The following is a 20,785-nucleotide window of genomic DNA, read 5'->3' on the forward strand; positions in this document are numbered from 1 at the left end:
CCTGGCTGACATTTTCTTTTTTTAATGAATATACTGAAAATATAATGTGTGAAATGTGGAATACTGTTAACTATTTTCGGCTCTGGAATATTGTGGGGTTTTTTTGTTTTTTGGCTTTGTATTTGAAGAAAAAATCTCTTTAAAATTTTATGAGTTCAACAGTGTTAGTAAATCAAAAGTTAAGTCATAACAAACTTTGACTTTAACCCCAGATAATTTAATTAAAAAATTAATTAAAAGATTTTTAAATTTAAAAATGAATACTCGTTTGTGATAAATTATCTCACATGCTATTTTTTGATATTTAATCAATAGATGAAAGTGTGTTACTGTCTACACATTTTGAGTTTACAGGTTCGGCATGATCTTGCCAGTAAAATTTTCACCTGCTGTAGCATTATGATGAAGCATGATTTCAAAGTGACCATCTATCTTCTTCCACATATTCTGGTGTATGTCCTACTGGGTTGTAATCAAGAAGATCAGCAGGAGGTGAGATAAATCATCTTACTTGGTTTTTGAACATGTGAAACTTATTTTCTCCAATGTAATTAGTATTAGAAAGGCTACCTATTAGTAGGAAATGTAGACCTATGTATGGCTATATATGTTCAGTTACATATCTTTGCCTGTTTGGTGTGTATCCTTTTAATTGATAGATGTTCTATGTGTATTCTAGCTACCAATTTGTTGGCAGTCATATTTTCAAAAATTATTCCAACAGTCATTTTCTTTTTAACCTTTTCACCTTTTGCCACGCAGAAATTTTACATGTAAATGCAAAATTTATACATCTTTTATAGATTATTAATTTTAAGCCTTTTATGTGATGCCTTATCTAATGTCATAAACTTATTTGCTATATTTTCTTTTAATCCTTCTGTTTTTATATTTAGTCTTCAATTACTCTGAAATTAATTTTGCATATAGTGTGAGATATTACTGTAAGATTTTTTCACTATTAACAAAGTTTCATTATCATTTATTGAATAATCTAGAATATTTTTCATTTTTTAAATTTTCTTTAGTCGTTAGCATATTTTCTTTTTAGACTAATATTTGGATTGATTTAATTATAGATAAGAACAATAATGTGTTATTGATCAATTGTGTTTTCCTTTTCTTTTTTTGAGACAGAGCCTCCCTGTGTTGCCCAGGTTGGGGTGCAGTGGTGCTCTCGGCTCACTGCAACCTCCACCTCCCAGGTTCAAGTGATTCTCCTGCCTCAGCCTTCTGAGTAGCTGGGATTACACACATGTGCCACCATGCCTGGCTAATTGTTTTGTATTTTTAGTATAGACAGGGTTTCACCATGTTGACCAGGCTGGTCTTTTTTTTTTTTTTTTTTTTTTGAGACGGGGTCTCGCTCTGTCACCCAGGCTGGAGTGCAGTGGCGCAATCTCCGCTCACTGCAAGCTCTGCCTCCCAGGCTCACGCCATTCCTGCCTCAGCCTCCGGAGTAGCTGGGACTACAGGCACCTGCCACCACACCCGGAGAATTTTTTTTTTTTTTTGTATTTTTAGTGGAGACGGGGTTTCACCGTGTTAGCCAGGATGGTCTCGAGCTCCTGACCTCGTGATCCACCTGCCTTGGCCTCCCAAAGTGCTGGGATTACAGGCGTGAGCCACCGAGCCCAGCCGACTAGGCTGGTCTTGACCTCAGGCAAATGGGCTGCCTCAGCCTCCCAAAGTGCTGGGATTACAGGTGTGAGCCAACATGCCTGGCCGATTGTGTTTTTTCTTTTGAAAATTTTTGCCTTAGAATGGTTAGCTTTATATGTCATATAATAGTTAAATGGTATTATATAGATATTATTATTAACTATAAATGATTCTCATAGGTTTATGCAGAAATTATGGCAGTTCTAAAGCATGATGATCAGCATACCATAAATACCCAAGACATTGCATCTGATCTGTGTCAACTCAGTACACAGACTGTGTTCTCCATGCTTGACCATCTCACACAGTGGGCAAGGCACAAATTTCAGGCACTGAAAGCTGAGAAATGTCCACACAGCAAATCAAACAGAAATAAAGTAGACTCAATGGGTGAGTTATCACTTCTGTTTATTTTCTTTTTTTTTTTTTTTAACTATTCACCAGTTAGCTCTTCCCTTTATCAGTTCTATAATTTAAGCACTAGCTTAAAAAATACCTTGCTTCATGTTTTTTAATGTTGTTGTTGGTTTTTTTTTTTTTTTTTGGAGATGGAGTTTCCCTCTTGTTGCCCAGGCTGGAGTGCAGTGGCGTGACCTCGGCTCACTGCAATCTCTGCCTCCCGGGTTCAAGCAATTCTCCTGCCTCAGCCTCCCAAGTAGCTGGGATTACAGGTGCCCACCACCAGGCCTAGCTAATTTTTTGTGTATTTTTAGTAGAGACAGGGTTTTGCCGTATTGGCTAGGCTGGTCTTGAACTCCTGACCTCAGGTGATCTATCTGCCTTGGCCTCCCAAAGTGCTAGGATTACAGGTGTGAGCCACTGCACCCAGCTGTTTTGTTTATTTTTAAAATGGGTAATATTGTGGCCTTTTCACTGAGAAAAAGCAGTGAATTTATAGTAATAAGACCTTTCTTCTCACTCTCACTTGGACAAGGCATATATTTATTTTTTCTTGGTATAAAATGGGGTTAATATTTTTATTTATTAATTTTTTTTGAGATAGAGTCTTGCTCTGTTGCCCAGGCTGGAGTGCAGTGGCAGGATCTTGGCTCACTGCAACCTCTACCTCCTGGGTTCAAGCAATTCTCCTGCCTCAGCTTTGCGAGTAGCTGGGATTACAGGTGTGTGCCACGATGGCCGGCTAATTTTTGTATTTTTAGTAGAGATGGGGTTTCACCATGTTGGCCAGGCTGGTCTCCAACTCCTGGCCTCAAGTGATCCACCTGCCTCTGCCTCCCAAAGTGCTGGGATTACAGGTGTGAGCCACCACACCTGGCCAAAATGGGGTTAATATTATCTCCCTTAGGAGATTGTTGTGAGGAATAAATGAGATGATGAACAGATAAATTATAAAATGTGAAATAAATGAGATGCTAATATTGTTATTAACCTAATCCTCCCTGTTAACATATTGCATGTTTCCTCAGTTGTGTGTGTGTATGTTTGTGTGTGTGTGTGTACTCTGTTCTTTGTCATTCTTCACTTGGAAAATATTCTTTGTAATCTTTTTCACATTTAAGTTTTAAATTTCAAGGGAGATTTTAAGTTTATTTATTTCATGGCCTAAAGAGAAGCTATTTTTATTTATTTATTTTTCTTGTCTCTAGTAGTGTTTGGTATCTAGCCAGCTGTCCAGATACGCTTACTATGCATTACTACACTACACCCTGCTATATCTTACCTTGCACTATTTTTTTCCTGTGATATTACAACTTTCACTAAGAAGAATCTTGATTTAAAAATGACACCTGCTAATTTGTCCCTATGATATAAGCATTGATGAGAAGAATTATATTCATCACACACTAATGGATATTCTTACGTTCTTTGAACCTTTTTTTTTTTCCATTCTTGCAATATGTGGATGGTTATAATCTGGCCTTATACCTTAGCTGTTCTCACAGACATCAAGTGTTTTTCCTTCAGGCTTTCAGGCTAATTGAAAAACTGACTAACAATCCTTAAAGAGGTCTTCACTTCCATAATTCTCAATTTGTGAGCATCTTCCTCTTATTGTTCTGTTGAAGCAGATACTTTCCTGTTGTTAAGCAAAATAGTTTATTATTTTTCTAAAATTTCCTGGACTTGCCAATAATTACCTGCTTGGGGAATGTTTTTGTCTGGAATGTGGCTATTAATATATTTTTATATTTAACAATTAAATGTTTGTTTTTAATTTTTTTTTTTTTTGAGACTAAATCTCTCTCTGTTGCCCAGGCTGGAGTGCAGTGGTGTGATCTCGGCTCACTGCAGCTTCCACCTCCTGGATTCAAGTGATTCTCATGCCTCATGCCCAGCTAATTTTTTGTACTTTTAGTAGAGACGGGGCTTCACCATGTTGGCCAGGCTGGTCTCTAACTCCTGGGCTTGAGCAGTCCATCTGCCTCCATCTCCCAAAGTGTTGGAATTATAGGTGTGAGCCAGCACAACCGGCCTGTTTGTTTTTATTTCTGCATGTCAAAATGGTACTGTAAAACCAAACACTCTATTATCACCATTTTCAGTGACACTAGCTTTTTTTTTTTTTTTTTTTTTTCTGAGACAGTCTCACTCTGTAGCCCAACCTGGAGTGCAGTGGCGTGATCTTGGCTCACTGCAACCTCTGCCTCCCAGGCTCAAGCGATTCTTGTTCCTCAGGCTCCCGAGTAGCTGGGACTACAGGCGCATGCCACCATACCCAACTAATTTTTTATATTTTAGTGGAGACAGGGTTTCACTACGTTGCCCAGGGTGGTCCCAAACTCCTGAGCTCAGGCGATCCACCTGCCTTGGCCTCCCAAAGTGATGGGATTACAGGGGTGAGCCACCGTGCCTGGCCAAAATTCTAGCTTTTAAGAATAACATTTGTAATGATTCAAAAGTACAATACCTTTAACATTTCTTTAACATTTTTGTAGAGACCCCCATCTCTACAAAAAATACAAAAATTAGCTGGGTGTGGTGGTGTGCGCCTGTAGTCCCAGGCTACTCACAAGGTTGAAGTGTGGGGATTGCTTGAGCCTGTGAGGTTGAGGCTACGGTGAGACAAGATCACACCCCTGCCCTCCAGCCTGGGCAGCAGAGCGAGACCCTGTCTCCAAAAAAAAAAAAAAAAAAAAAAAAAATTCAGAATTTGAAATCATCTACAAATTTTGATGGAAATAAGGATCTTATTTTAAATATAATCTGTTTAGAATATACTACCTTAGCACCGCCTGTAATCCTAGCACTTTGGGAGACTGAGGTGGGAGGATCACTTGAGCTCAGGAGTTCAAGATCAACCTATGCAACGTAATGAGACCTCATCTTTACAAAAAATACAAAACTTAGCCAGGTGTGGCGGCGCATGCCTGTGGTCCCAGCTACTCGGGAGGCTGAGGCAGGATCACTTAAGCCCAGGAGGTGAAGGCTGCAGTGAGCTATGATCTTGCCACTGCACTGCAGTCTCAGTGAGAATGAGATCAAAATAAATTTTTTTAAAAAGTAAATAAATAAATAAAAATAAAATATACTGCCTTAATTATTTAAATTTTGAAGAAATTTGTTTCCTGTTTTCTACACAGTTATGAATCATTAAAATTTAGAAGTTTTAAATAACAATTTGTAAACTAGACTGTCCTCTTTGAGAAGTTTTTAATTTTTGTCTTTTTGTACACTCTTGAAAAATTATCCTAAAGTACTTGTGGTTTTACTTGGAAGGCACTTTTACTTTCAATTTCTGTTTTTTTTTTTTTTTTTTTTTTTGATACAGAGGCTCGCTCTGTCACCCAGGCTGGAGTGCAGTGGTGCGATCTCGGCTCACTGCAAGGTCCGCCTCCCAGGTTCACGCCATTCTCCTGCCTCAGCCCCCCGAGTAGCTGGGACTAAAGGCGCCCACCACCACACCCAGCTAATTTTTTGTATTTTTAGTAGAGACGGGGTTTCACCATGTTAGCCAGGATGGTCTCGATCTCCTAACCTTGTGATCTGCCTGCCTCGGCCTCGCAAAGTGCTGGGATTACAGGCGTGAGCCACTGTGCCCAGCCATTACTTTCAATTTCTATTGTAATAGGTAATATTGTGTTTTTGGCAACCAAGAAAAAATAGGTGGATAACAAAGAATTCTAAACTTTAAAAAAGGTTATTTTCATAGTTCTGTACTTTCCTTACAAAATAGCTACATTTAATCATTTTTTATACTCATCAAAAATAATAACTAATCTTGTATCTTTTGTATCATCATTATATCTTTTCAAAATTTAATAATAGATTGATATTTAATCCTCACCAACAACATTGTAAGGAAGGCAAAACAGGTACTAACATTTTCCTTTTATAGGTAAAGAAATAGAGGCTCAATAAGTTAAATGACTGTCCAAAGAAAGGTAAGTTATAATGGCAGAGCTGGAGCAAGACTCTCTGAACAATTGTTCTGTTGTTACATTCTAAATATGATATCCTAATACATTCAGATTAATTTGTTTAGTGAAATAAATTGAACTTAAATACTTAAATTGACACTTTTAAAATTTTATAAGTCTTTAATTACTCAACTTCTTTTTTTATGATCTAGTATCTACTGTGGATTATGAAGACTATCAGAGTGTAACCCGTTTTCTAGACCTCATACCCCAGGATACTCTGGCAGTAGCTTCCTTTCGCTCCAAAGCATACACACGAGCTGTAATGCACTTTGAATCATTTATTACAGAAAAGAAGCAAAATATTCAGGAACATCTTGGATTTTTACAGGTCTGAAGTTAATATAGTGAATTTAATAATGAAAATTAATGTGGCCAGTCTTTTATGTTTATGTTGTTCATTTTATTGAATGTTTTAGATGCTATGCTTAGAAGCTTATAGATTAGTGGGGAGAGATAAACATCGATTTGGTATAATATTTTAAGTACAGTAACACACATGTACCCTGAGGAAGGACACTTAACTCATCCATGTGGAATAGGGTGGGAGATGGAAGCGGATGAGCCAGAGGTCAGGAATGGCTTCTTGGGGATGGTGTCTTAAAAAATGAGCAGTATAGGGAGGCAAGATATTATAATCAGAGGCATCTCTGTGGAGTGTTTGAAAAGAGCATGGCATATGCCAAAGAGTAAAGTGTTGGTTTTGGAATGGTAGAGGAAAGATCACAAATAATAGAAGACTTTTTAAGTTGCCCAAACTTCTTGGAGGGTGTGAACTAGGGAAGTGTTATGGTCACAACGGAATTTTAGCTAAATGCCTGTGGCAGTTGTGGAGGAGGAGTTTGGAAGGGCTATGATTCAAGGAATTACTCTTCTCCTTGTGAGAGTTGTGGTCCTGAATTTGGGAGTGAGTTAGTGGGGGCAAGTGCTGGTTATGTCAGGTATCAGGCATGAAAATGCTGGTGAAATAATGATTTAGGCGATGTTATGATTGTATAGGGAAGAAAAGAAAGTAAGAGCAGGTGAGGCGAATACAGTGGAATTAAATAAGAGCTCAAGATTGGTGGGCTTTTCAAATCAAAAAGCACAGTGTGATAAAAGAACTAGAAAATTAGTAACTTGCAGTCTTAAGGTGAATATTAGCCCCTTCCTATCTTTGTGTTCCTCCTTGTCCAGCTTTAAGTCTATGGTTCATGGTTAAAATCATTCCCTTAGAGTGATGCTCAACTTCTTGTCTTTTTCCCACTGTGTTGTACTCCCTTTGTAAAACTCCAACCATGTAAGCAGCTGGAGAAAAATTACACAGTGGGTGTTATAACTGGTTTCAGTTTAAGTTCATGATCTCAAACATCTTTAAAACTGCAGGACTCCAACATTAGCTTCAGGCCAGCTATGTTTCTCTAGTAAGGCTACTTTCCCACTTGTCAAGATGACTGTCTCTTACCTTCACTTTGTTTCCCTGCTTCCAGCTGACAATCTTGCTTCATGATTTATTAGGAAAAATCTGCAAATGCACAGCATCTGCACCATATTCTTTTTCTTCCCTTCTGTTATTTTGTTTATTTATTTATTTTGAGATAGGGTCTTGCTCTATCACCTAGGCTGGAGTACAGTGGCACGAGCTCAGCTCACTGCAACCTCCACCTCCCAGGCTCAAGGGATCTTCACACCTCAGCCTCCCGAGCAGCTGGGACCACAGGCGCTGCTACCACACCTGGCTAATTTTTTATATTTTTAGTAGAGACAGGGTTTTCCATGTTGCCTGGGCTGGCCTCCTGACCTCAAGGGACCTGCCTGCCTCGGCCTCTCAAAGTGCTGGGATTACAGGCATGAGCCACTGTGCCTGGCTTCTTCTGTTATTTTTAAGGAAGGATTTCTTCCTGTCAAAATTCAATCTTTCTACTTGTGTTCTCAATTTCAAGATGTAACTTCTTCATATATTCCTTCTTTCTCTAGTGTAATTAATTTCTCTTAGGGAACCAGAGTACATAGAGCATATAGACATGCTCTGGTAAAGCCTATCTTAACTTTTTATAATTCCCTTGTTCTTACCTTCTTCTTTAGATACATCCCATCTCTCTGTTTCCGGAACTTCATAACTGGTTTTTGAAGGAATTGTCTAGTTTCTTTATACTGCAGTCACTTCTTTGTTTCTCATTCACTCTGCCCATTTCAACAAGACTTCTCTTTTTCTTTTCTCTTGACACTATTCTTGCTAAGAAAATTGGTGGCCACATGTTACCAAATCCAGTAAATTTTTCCCAGCCCTCATTTTCTTAACCTCAGTATCATTGACCATGCCTTTCTCATTAAGACATTTGCTTTTCTCCCATGGCTTCTGGGATATTTTATTCTCCAGTTTTCTTCCAAGTTATCTTGCTTCTCCTGTTTCATTTGCCAGCTCTTCCTTCTTGATAAATGTAGAAACTCTAGTCTCTATCCTCAGTCTTCTTTTCTTCTTTATCCATTTCCTAGATCATCCCGTTCTTTCTGATGTTATGAGAGACTGTCTTTGTGCTAACTGATTCCTAAATTTTTATCTTTAGCTTGAATATCTCCTTTGAGCCCAGATTGCTATCTTGGTTTTCTTGAAGGCATCTCAATAGCAATATATTAAAATGGTTATTAACATTTTTTAAAATTTAAAAATTCAATAAAACTCTTATAAACTATACTTACCAGAATATGTTATCATTTGGATCTAGACAGTTTTAGGATCCTGAGGTTCTTTATAACCCTTATGATCAATAACAGCTATTGATATAGATTTGTATTTAAGAGGAATAAGAATGTTGAGGGAATAGATTGCCTGGAAATAAGTTTATAATTTTACTGTGACTCTGCTATGAAGCAAATGCTTACTATTACTTTGAGGAAAAATTTCTCAAAAAATTGCTGTTTTAATATAAACAGGTGGTTTTATAGTTTTATTTCCAGTTATGTTTTTTGCTTGTTTTTGATTGTTTTTTAATCATTGAACAAAGAAATTGTATGCTGCTATGCATGAACCTGATGGAGTGGCCGGAGTCAGCGCAATTAGAAAGGCAGAACCATCTCTAAAAGAACAGATCCTTGAGCATGAAAGCCTTGGCTTGCTGAGGGATGCCACTGCTTGTTATGACAGGGCTATTCAGCTAGAACCAGACCAGGTAAGATAATAATTGAAAGGCAACTGTAATGAAAATAGCCCTGAATGGGAACTCTGGAAACCTTAGTTTTTTTTGTTTTGTTTTGTTTTGTTTTTGAGACAGTCTCACTCTGTCGGCCAGGCTGGAGTGCAGTGGCATGATCTTGGCTCACTGCAACCTCTGTCTCCCGGGCTCAAGCAATTCTGCCTCAGCCTCCTGAGTAGCTGGGATTACAGGCATATGCCACCACACCACGTCCAGCCGAAACCTTAGTTTTAATACTGTTTCTATCAGTGTCACTGAGTGTCTGGAAAATATTTAACCCTCTCTAAGCTTGAGTTTCCTAACAGATAAAATTAGAGACTTTACTAGATGATTTTAAAAATTCCTTCCAGGCCAGGTGCAGTGGCTCGTGCCTGTAATCCCAGCACTTTGGGAGACCAAGATGGGTGGATTCCCTGAGGTCAGGAGTTCGAGACCAGCCTGGCCAACATAGTGAAACCCTGTCTCTACTAAAAATACAAAAAATTAGCTGGGCGTGGTGGCGGGCGCCTGTAATCCCAGCTACTTGGGAGGCTGAGGCAGGAGAATTGCTTGAACCCGGGAGGTGGAGGTTGCAGTGAGCCAAGATCGCACCATTGCACTCCAGCCTGGGCAACATGAGTGAAACTCCATCTCAAAAAAAAAAAAAAAATCCCTTCCAATACTGTATTTGTATGACTTTAGAAATCCCCTAAATGAATAAGATTTATTATGGAGTATATCTGTATTAAAATGTTCATTTAATAACTCTGAAATGTATATAATTTTAGTTTGCTATTAAAAGTGTAAGCCATAGATCAATTTGTAGAACTAGGGATTCTCCATAGCCTGAGAAACATTTTCGTATTTTATACACCTACTCACCCACCTGCACGTCTCTAAAATGCTCCTGTAGAACCACTGAGTTACAGTTAGTAATGGGAATAAGTTGTGTGTCTATTGGGATGGGAAAGGGGTTTAGAATCATTAATTTATAATCTTGCCTTAGATTCTTTCTAATTTTGGGATATTGCTTTTTGTCATATTTGACATGTTTCTCAGAAGCACAATATGTAAGTTCTTTATTTTTCACAATCTTGTATTCATTTTAAAGGATAGTACATAATCCTCTTTAACTTTTTAGTGCTAAAGCCCAAAATCCATATTTAAAACATCAGGACCTTTGAGCTTGAATGTTTATGTGAGAAATATGACAATCTTTAAGCAGAATATCAAAGATATTAGATGCTTTTTATCTTTGATGTGAACCAAAAAGTAGTCCAAATCTGGAAAAATATAATAACTTCAATCTGAGATTTTCTAGGTTGTCTACATTTATTTATGTTACTTTAACTGTGTTAGGACATTGATGGGGGTCCTGCCATGTAAGTAAGCAAGTCAATTGTTAAATTAAGAAAGGTGTGGCTGGGCATGGTGGCTCATGCCTGTAATCCCAGCACTTTGGGAGGCTGAGGCAGGAGGATCACTTGAGCCCAGGAGTTTGAGACCAGCCTGGGCAACATGGCGAGACCCTGTCTTTACAAAAAATTAAAGTAAGAATAATAATAAAAAGGAAAATAAGGGCAATAAAGTAAATAGTAATTTTTAAAGAATATCAGTTAAACTGTTTTTGGTCCCCAAGCTATTATTGAAGTGATAATTGCTATTTTAAATATTTTTAAATTTCTAGATCATTCATTATCATGGTGTAGTAAAGTCCATGTTAGGTCTTGGTCAGCTGTCTACTGTTATCACTCAGGTGAATGGAGTGCATGCTAACAGGTAATATTTTATAAAATAATGATTTTCTTTTGTTATTGTATCTGAATGGGGCATTTTTAATTAGTGAATTGGGTAACTTAATGTTTAGTAGAGTAATAAATGTTTTATGTGTTTTCATGTATTGGAGATAAGCACCAAAATTTTTTTTTCCTCAAGTTTTTCATAGTCAATCTACCACTTAACAGCTTCTGTCTAAAGAGCCATCCTTGAATTAGATTTGCTTTAACACAAGGAACTTCTAGAACCCACCGGCTATTGGTGAGGCTCAGATGGGACTTCCTGGGCCTCAAAGGGCATCTATGCTCTGCTTATAGTATCAGCACCATTTATTTTCCATGCTAGAGGTGGGGGAGCAAAGTTTGTGACTGATCTATGGAATACCACTGTAGACTGTGTGCATTGACTTTACCCTAAATGATTGATGAATGTGAAAGCAGCCTTCCTTTCCTAAAGAAGGTGGGTTTATTGTAGAAAATCAAATTAAACAAAAAATAACACGTGTATGTGGCAAAACATTAAGGCTGAGTAGTTTTTCCAGTTTGGAGATTAAATGTGGAGATTAGCACTGCTCTTGAAGCTGCTTTGCTGTGAGAGCTGAAAGCTGTATTCCTTGATTTATTCACCAGATTCTAAATGGCTATTCCGGGCAGCAAAATCTGGTCAAAAGAGAATGGGATCTCAGTTAACCAAAGAATATACAGGCCACTGTTTTTGGACTACTCTGAAGCCAAGTTTTTCTTTTTCTTTTTTTTCAACTTTTATTTTAGATTCTGAGGGTACATGTGCAAGTTAGTAACAAGGGCATATTATGTGATACTCAGGTTTAGGATACAATTGAACCCGTCACCCAGGTAGTGAGCATAGTACCCAAAAGATAGTTTTTCAACTCTTGCCTCCCTCCCTCCCCCACCCCTTGTAGTCCGCAGTGTCTATTGTTCCCATTTTTGCGTCCATGTGTACCCAATGTTTAGCTCCCATTTTATTCTTTTTTATAGCTGCATAGTATTCCATCGTGTATATGTGCCACATTTTCTTTATCCCATCTACCATTGATGGGCACTTAGGTTGATTTCATGTCTTTGCTATTATGAATAGTGCTGTGATGAACATACGAGTGTAAGTATCTTTTTGGTAGAATGGATTATTTTCCTTTGGGAATATACCCAGTAATGGGATTGCTGTGTGTTCTATTTTCAGTTCTTTGGGAAATCTCTAAACTGCCTTCCACAGTGGCTGAACTAATTTATATTCCCACCAACAGTGTATAAGCATTCTCTTTTCTCTGCAGCCCCTTCTACATCTGTTATTTTTTGACTTTTTAATAATAGCCATTCTGGGCTGGGTGAGGTGGCTCATGCCTGTAATCCCAGCACTTTGGGAGGCCAAGGCAGGTGTGTCATTTGAAGCCAGTAGTTCAAGACCAGCCTGGTCAACATGGTGAAACCCCATCTCTACTAAAATAATACAAAAATTAGCTGGGCGTGATGGTGCACATCTGTAATCCCAGCTACTCGGGAGACTGAGGCAGGAGAATTGCTTGAACCTGGGAGATGGAGGTTGCAGTGAGCCGAGATTGCACCACTGCACTCCAGCCTGGGCAACAGAGGGAGACTTTGTCTCAAAATAATAATAGTAGCCATTCTGATTAGTGTAAGATGGTATCTTATTGTGGCTTTGATTTGCATTTCTCAAATAATTGTGATGACAAGCATGTTTTCATATGCTTGTTGGCTGCTTGTATGTCTTCTTTTGAGAAGTATCTGCTCATGTCCTTTGCCTTCTTTTTAATGGGGTTGTTTGTTTTTTGCTTGTTGATTTATTTGAGCTTTTTATAGATTCTGAAGCCAGCCTTTTCTAAGTACTGTTTGTATAGGTTCCAAAACTGTGATTCATAAAGACTATCATTCTGCAATGTCTAAGGGCAGAGAAGTTCACTGTTGGTCAGATGGTATCACAGTAGTGGAATTTATGAAATCACAAGGGAAGTTTTGCAGAAGTAGAGAAGGAATGCTTATATGTTGTGGATTTGTTTTTCCAGATTAGTTGAGAGACTTATAAATAAATACATTACAGAGATTTGGGAAAGAGTCATGGCTAAAATCGGGGTGTCAAATTTCTTTTTGACATAGACTACACATTCAGACTCCTTTTCTTCTCTTTGGGTCTGGGATACATAGAGCCTCCTGATTTGGGTTGTGAAAAAGGCATGCGTCAATATTCAATGAAGGGGTGCTGTGTCATGGTGAAGCAAATGATTATGGATGGAGTATGTTTTTCTTGGGGTAATTTCTGTTTGCATTAAACAAATATTTTTCCTAAAATATTGACTGTGCTTACCCTGTTTATCATTCCTTTTAATGTACCCATTTATGTGGATACATTCTCACAGCCTGATCCTCATTCCCATTTGTACTTTTTGCTATAAGTCTTTGCGTGACACATCGCCTCTGTTATCTGTTATCCCACAGATAATCTGTTATCCCACAGTTGGATAACAAATACTGCCTAATTCTACTGCGATTTTTATCCTGAAATTTTTATATTTTGGTGTCTGATAAGCTTGTAAAGTCCTTCAAAACTGGACTTTTGAAAATTACATTTCAGTTGTATTTCTTTAGCCTTATTCTAAACTGTTTTTGGTGGTGGTCATAAATTTAGAAATTGGAAATCCTCTAGCTGCTATTTTTAGAATTTTTAAAAATGCAACTTGTTAGATCACTTGTTATCTTTTCTTTATGTGTTTTTACTACAAGAAAAAGAGCAAGGAAATCTTTTGAGGATATTGATTCCAGCCTCTCTGTTACTTTATTTATAATATGGATATATATGTGCTGTATGCAGTGTTATTAGATTATTAAACAGAAAATTGTGCCTAACCTAGGATATAAACATATGGCAGAAATTCAGAGAGTATGATTAATAAAAAAGAAACATGAGGAAAGCCTAGTGGATTCTGTGTAGTCATGACCTCAGATATCACTGGTCATCCTAATGTCACCTAAGAAGAATGCTTAGAACAAAATAATTAGCCTATATCATACTGGTTTTGCAAACTCAAATTTTAAACTAACTGAAAGTAGTTTAAAAATAGGTATATATTTTAAGTAGCTAGTTTTATATACTTTGTTATGCCATTGACAAATCATTGTAACTTTCTTTTGCTCTTGGTATTGTTCTAGATACCTCCCAACTGTCCCTAAGTTATACCACTGGCCCCCCTGTATTTTTGTCTTAAATTTAATTCAGAATTTTCGTTATTAGAATTGCTTACCTCTGAATTTATGTGTGTTCAGTTGGCTTTTTTTCTTCCTTGCTCTTTGTTCAAATTAAGCATGCAGCTATTTTTACAATGGGCTTAGTTATTATTCAAGAATTAACTCTGCTCTAATACATGGCACAGTTTAATTTGTTGAAGAATGGCATTTTAAATGGTGTATCAGAAGTAACTAGTGAAAAAATATTTTTGAAGGATGGAAAGATTAAAATTTTCTGGGTAGTTTCTGGATAGAGATAATTATATCTAAGAACAAAATACAATATAATGCAAATTCAATAAATATAATAAATAGAGTATGTAAACCAGTGAAAAATCTCTGAATGTCACCTTAAATAAATTAAAGTTTAGTTGATATGGGTTTCTTTTAATAGGTCCGAGTGGACAGATGAATTAAACACATACAGAGTGGAAGCAGCTTGGAAATTGTCACAGTGGGATTTGGTGGAAAACTATTTGGCAGCAGGTAAAATTACTTCTTTTTTTTTTTTTTTTTTTTTTTAATTATACTTTAGGGTTTTAGGGTACATGTGCAAAATGTGCAGGTTTGTTACATATGTATCCATGTGCCATGTTGATTTCCTGCACCCATTAACTTGTCATTTAGCATTAGGTGTATCTCCTAATGCTGTCCCTCCCCCCTCCCCCCACCCCACAACAGTCCCCGGAGTGTGATGTTCCCCTTCCTGTGTCCATGAGTTCTCATTGTTCAATTCCCACCTATGAGTGAGAACATGCGGTGTTTGGTTTTTTGTCCTTGTGATAGTTTACTGAGAATGATGTTTTCCAGTTTCATCCATGTCCCTACAAAGGACATGAATTCATCATTTTTTATGGCTGCATAGTATTCCATGGTGTATATGTGCCACATTTTCTTAATCCAGTCTATCGTTGTTGGACATTTGGGTTGGTTCCAACTCTTTGCTATTGTGAATAGTGCCGCAATAAACATACGTGTGCATGTGTCTTTATAGCAGCATGATTTATAGTCCTTTGGGTATATACCCAGTAATGGGATGGCTGGGTCAAATGGTATTTCTAGTTCGAGATCCCTGAGGAATCGCCACACTGACTTCCACAATGGTTGAACTAGTTTACAGTCCCACCAACAGTGTAAAAGTGTTCCTATTTCTCCACATCCTCTCCAGCACCTGTTGTTTCCTGATTTTTTAATGATGGCCATTCTAACTGGTGTGAGATGGTATCTCACTGTGGTTTTGATTTGCATTTCTCTGATGGCCAGTGATGATGAGCATTTCTTCATGTGTTTTTTGGCTGCATAAATGTCTTCTTTTGAGAAGTGTCTGTTCATGTCCTCTGCCCACTTTTTGATGGGGTTGTTTGTTTTTTTCTTGTAAATTTGTTTGAGTTCATTGTAGATTCTGAATATTAGCCCTTTGTCAGATGAGTAGGTTGCAAAAATTTTCTCCCATTCTGTAGGTTGCCTGTTCACTCTGATGATAGTTTCTTTTGCTGTGCAGAAGCTCTTTAGTTTAATGAGATCCCATTTGTCGATTTTGGCTTTTGTTGCCATTGCTTTTGGTGTTTTAGACATGAAGTCCTTGCCCACGCCTATGTCCTGAATGGTATTGCCTAGGTTTTCTTGTAGGATTTTAATGGTTTTAGGTCTAACATATAAGTCTTTAATCCATCTTGAATTAATTTTTGTATAAGGTGTAAGGAAGGGATCCAGTTGCAGCTTTCTACATACAGCTAGCCAGTTTTCCCAGCACCATTTATTAAATAGGGAATCCTTTCCCCATTTCTTGTTTTTGTCAGGTTTGTCAAAGATCAGATAGTTGTAGCTATGTGGCATCATTTCTGAGGGCTCTGTTCTGTTCCATTGATCTATGTCTCTGTTGTGGTACCAGTACCATGCTGTTTTGGTTACTGTAGCCTTGTAGTATAGTTTAAAGTCAGGTAGCGTGATGCCTCCAGCTTTGTTCTTTTGGCTTAGGATTGACTTGGCGATGCGGGCTCTTTTTTGGTTCCATATGAACTTTAAAGTAGTTTTTTCCAATTCTGTGAAGAAAGTCATTGGTAGCTTGATGGGGATGGCATTGAATCTATAAATTACCTTGGGCAGTATGGCCATTTTCACAATATTGATTCTTCCAACCCATGAGCATGGAATGTTCTTCCATTTGTTTGTATCCTCTTTTATTTCATTGAGCAGTGGTTTGTAGTTCTCCTTGAAGAGGTCCTTCACATCCCTTGTAAGTTGGATTCCTAGGTATTTTATTCTCTTTGAAGCAATTGTGAATGGGAGTTCACTCATGATTTGGCTCTCTGTTTGTCTGTTATTGGTGTACAAGAATGCTTGTGATTTTTGTACATTAATTTTGTATCCTGAGACTTTGCTGAAGTTGCTAATCAGCTTAAGGAGATTTTGGGCTGAGACAATGGGGTTTTCTAGATATACAATCATGTCATCTGCAAAGAGGGACAATTTGACTTCCTCTTTTCCTAATTGAATACCCTTTATTTCCTTCTCCTGCCTGATTGCTCTGGCCAGAACTTCCAGCACTATGTTGAATAGGAGCAGTGAGAGAGGGCATCCCTGTCTTGTGCCAGTTTTCAGAGGGAATGCTTCCAGTTTTTGCCCATTCAGTACGATATTGGCTGTGGGTTTGTCGTAGATAGCTCTTATTATTTTGAGATACATCCCATCAATACCTAATTTATTGAGAGTTTTTAGCATGAAGAGTTGTTGAATTTTGTCAAAGGCCTTTTCTGCATCTATTGAGATAATCATGTGGTTTTTGTCTTTGGTTCTGTTTATATGCTGGATTACATTTATTGATTTGCGTGTGTTGAACCAGCCTTGCATCCCAGGGATGAAGCCCACTTGATCATGGTGGATAAGCTTTTTGATGTGCTGCTGGATTCGGTTTGCCAGTATTTTATTGAGGATTTTTGCATCAATGTTCATCAAGGATATTGGTCTGAAATTCTCTTTTTTGGTTATGTCTCTGCCAGGTTTTGGTATCAGGACAATGCTGGCTTCGTAAAATGTGTTAGGGAGGATTCCCTCTTTTTCTATCAATTGGAATAGTTTCAGAAGGAATGGTACCAGTTCCTCCTTGTACCTCTGGTAGAATTCAGCTGTGAATCCATCAGGTCCTGGACTCTTTTTGGTTGGTAAGCTATTGATTATTGCCACAATTTCAGAACCTGTTATTGGTCTATTCAGAGATTCAACTTCTTCCTGGTTTAGTCTTGGGAGGGTGTATTTGTCGAGGAATTTATCCATTTCTTCTAGATTTTCTAGTTTATTTGCATAGAGGTGTTTGTAGTATTCTCTGATGGTAGATTGTATTTCTGTGGGATCGGTGGTGATATCCCCTTTTTCGTTTTTTATTGCATCTATTTGATTCTTCTCTCTTTTCTTCTTTATTAGTCTTGCTAGCGGTCCATCAATTTCGTTGATCTTTTCAAAAAACCAGCTCCTGGATTCATTAATTTTTTGAAGGGTTTTTTGTGTCTCTATTTCCTTCAGTTCTGCTCTGATTTTAGTTATTTCTAGCCTTCTGCTAGCTTTTGAATGTGTTTGCTCTTGCTTTTCTAGTTCTTTTAATTGTGATGTTAGGGTGTCAATTTTGGATCTTTCTTGCTTTCTCTTGTGGGCATTTAGTGCTATAAATTTCCCTCTACACAGTGCTTTGAACGTGTCCCAGAGATTCTGGTATGTTGTGTCTCTGTTCTCGTTGGTTTCAAAGAACATCTTTATTTTTGCCTTCATTTCATTATGTACCCAATAGTCATTCAGGAGCAGGTTGTTCAGTTTCCATGTAGTTGAGTGGTTTTGAGTGAGTTTCTTAATCCTGAGTTCTAGTTTGATTGCACTGTGGTCTGAGAGACAGTTTGTTATAATTTCTGTTCTTTTACATTTGCTGAGGAGAGCTTTACTTCCAACTATGTGGTCAATTTTGGAATAGGTGTGGTGTGGTGCTGAAAAAAATGTATATTCTGTTGATTTGGGGTGGAGAGTTCTGTAGATGTCTATTAGGTCCACTTTGTGTAGAGCTGAGTTCAATTCCTGGATATCCTTGTTAACTTTCTGTCTCGTTGATCTGTCTAATGCTGACAGTGGGGTGTTAAAATCTCCCATTATTATTGTGTGGGAGTTTAAGTCCCTTTGTAGGTCACTGAGGACTTGCTTTATGAATCTGGGTGCTCCTGTGTTGGGTGCATATATATTTAGGATAGTTAGCTCTTCTTGTTGAATTGATCCCTTTACCATTATGTAATGGCCTTCTTTGTCTCTTTTGATCTTTGTTGGTTTAAAGTCTATTTTATCAGAGACTAGGATTGCAACCCCTGCCTTTTTTTGTTTTCCATTTGCTTGATAGATCTTCCTCCATCCCTTTATTTTGAGTCTATGTGTGTCTCTGCACGTGAGATGGGTTTCCTGAATACAGCACACTGATGGGTCCTGACTCCTTATCCAGTTTGCCAGTCTGTGTCTTTTGATTGGAGCATTTAGCCCATTTACATTTAACATTAATATTGTTATGTGTGAATCTGATCCTGTCATTATGATGTTAGTTGGTTATTTTGCTCGTTAGTTGCTATAGTTTCTTCCTAGCCTCGATGGTCTTTACAATTTGGCATGTTTTTGCAGTGGCTGGTACCGGTTGTTCCTTTCCATGTTTAGTGCTTCCTTCAGGAGCTGTTTTAGGGCAGGCCTGGTGGTGACAAAATCACTCAACGTTTGCTTGTCTGTGAAGTATTTTATTTCACCTTCACTTATGAAGCTTAGTTTGGCGGGATAGGAAATTCTGGGTTGAAAATTCTTTTCTTTAAGAATGTTGAATATCGGCCCCCACTCTCTTCTGGCTTGTAGAGTTTCTGCTGAGAGATCAGCTGTTAGTCTGATGGGCTTCCCTTTGTGGGTAACCCTACCTTTCTCTCTGGCTGCCCTTAACATTTTTTCCTTCATTTCAACTTTGGTGAATCTGACAATTATGTGTCTTGGAGTTGCCCTTCTCGAGGAGTATCTTTGTGGCATTCTCTGTATTTCCTGAATCTGAATGCTGGCCTGCCTTGCTAGATTGGGGAAGTTCTCCTGGATAATATCTTGCAGAGTGTTTTCCAACTTGGTTCCATTCTCCCCATCATTTTCAGGTACACCAATCAGACGTAGGTTTGGTCTTTTCACATAGTCCCAAATTTCTTGGAGGCTTTGTTCATTTCTTTTTATTCTTTTTTCTCTAAACTTCCCTTCTCTCTTCATTTCATTCATTTCATCTTCCATCAGCGATACCCTTTCTTCCAGTTGATCGCATCTGCTACTGAGGCTTCTGCAATCTTCACGTAATTCTCGAAACTTGGCTTTCAGCTCCATCAGCTCCTTTAAGCCCTTCTCTCCATTGGTTATTCTAGTTATCCATTCTTCTAATTTTTTTTCAAAGTTTTTAACTTCTTTGCTATTGTTTTGAATTTCCTCTCGTAGCTCAGAGTAGTTTGATCGTCTGAAGCCTTCTTCTCTCAACTCATCAAAGTCATCCTCCATCCAGCTTTGTTCTGTTGCTGGTGAGGAACTGCGTTCCTTTGGAGGAGAAGAGGTGCTCTGTTTTTTAGAGTTTCCAGTTTTTTTGCTCTGTTTTTTCCCCATCTTTGTGGTTTTATCTACTTTTTGTCTTCGATGATGGTGATGTACAGATGGGTTTTTGGTGTGGATGTCCTTTCTGTTTGTTAGTTTTCCTTCTACCAGACAGGACCCTCAGCTGCAGGTCTGTTGGAGTTTACTAGAGGTCCACTCCAGACCCTGTTTGGCTGGGTGTCAGCAGCGGTGGCTGCAGAACAGCGGATTTTCGTGAGACCACAAATTCAGCTGTCTGATAGTTCCTCTGAAAGTTTTGTCTCAGAGGAGTACCCGGTTGAATGAGGTGTCAGTCTGTCCCTACTGGGGGGGTGCCTCCCAGTTAGGCTGCTCAGGGGTGAGGGACCCACTTTAGGAGGCAGTCTGTCCGTTCTCAGATCTCCAGCTGCGTGCTGGGAGAACCACTACTCTCTTCAAAGCTGTCAGTCAGACAGGGACATTTAAGTCTGTGGAGGTTCTTGCTGAGTTTTTGGTTGTCTGTGCCCTGCCCCCAGAGGTGGAGCCTACAGAGGCAGGTGGGCCTCCTTGAGCTGTGGTGGGCTCCACCCAGTTCGAGCTTCCTGGCTGCTTTGTTTACCTAAGCAAGCCTGGGCAATGGCGGGCGCCCCTCCCCCAGCCTCGCTGCCGCCTTGCAGCGTGATCTCAGACTGCTGTGCTAGCAATCAGCGAGACTCTGTGGGCATAGGACCCTCCGAGCCAGGTGCGGGACACAATCTCCTAGTGTGCCGTTTTCCAGGCCCGTTGGAAAAGCGCAGTATTAGGACGGGACTGACCCGATATTCCAGGTGCCGTCTGTTTCCCCTTTCTTTGACTAGGAAAGGGAACTCCCTGACCCCTTGCGCTTCCCGAGTGAGGCAATGCCTGGCCCTGCTTCGGCTCGCGCACAGTGTGCTTCACCGACTGTCCTGCACCCACTGTTAGGCACTCCCTAGTG

The 20,785-nt window shown here is 38.8% G+C and overlaps 1 protein-coding gene across 3 annotated transcripts in view; it reads left to right on the forward strand.

Moving 5' to 3' along the window:
• ATR (ATR serine/threonine kinase) overlaps positions 1-20,785 on the forward strand; it is a 142,251-nt gene that overhangs the window by 71,195 nt on the left and 50,271 nt on the right. For all 3 annotated transcript variants that reach the window (XM_055295155.2, XM_055295156.2, XM_063610664.1), the window contains 6 exons: positions 355-492; positions 1,842-2,052; positions 6,194-6,372; positions 9,026-9,190; positions 10,881-10,972; positions 14,621-14,712. In XM_055295155.2, the coding sequence (XP_055151130.2) occupies positions 355-492; positions 1,842-2,052; positions 6,194-6,372; positions 9,026-9,190; positions 10,881-10,972; positions 14,621-14,712 (877 nt within the window). The remainder of the gene's footprint in view (positions 1-354; positions 493-1,841; positions 2,053-6,193; positions 6,373-9,025; positions 9,191-10,880; positions 10,973-14,620; positions 14,713-20,785) is intronic.

This window comes from Symphalangus syndactylus, chromosome 10 (assembly GCF_028878055.3).
Source record: "Symphalangus syndactylus isolate Jambi chromosome 10, NHGRI_mSymSyn1-v2.1_pri, whole genome shotgun sequence".
In the NCBI taxonomy this organism is placed as follows: Eukaryota; Metazoa; Chordata; class Mammalia; order Primates; family Hylobatidae; genus Symphalangus; species Symphalangus syndactylus.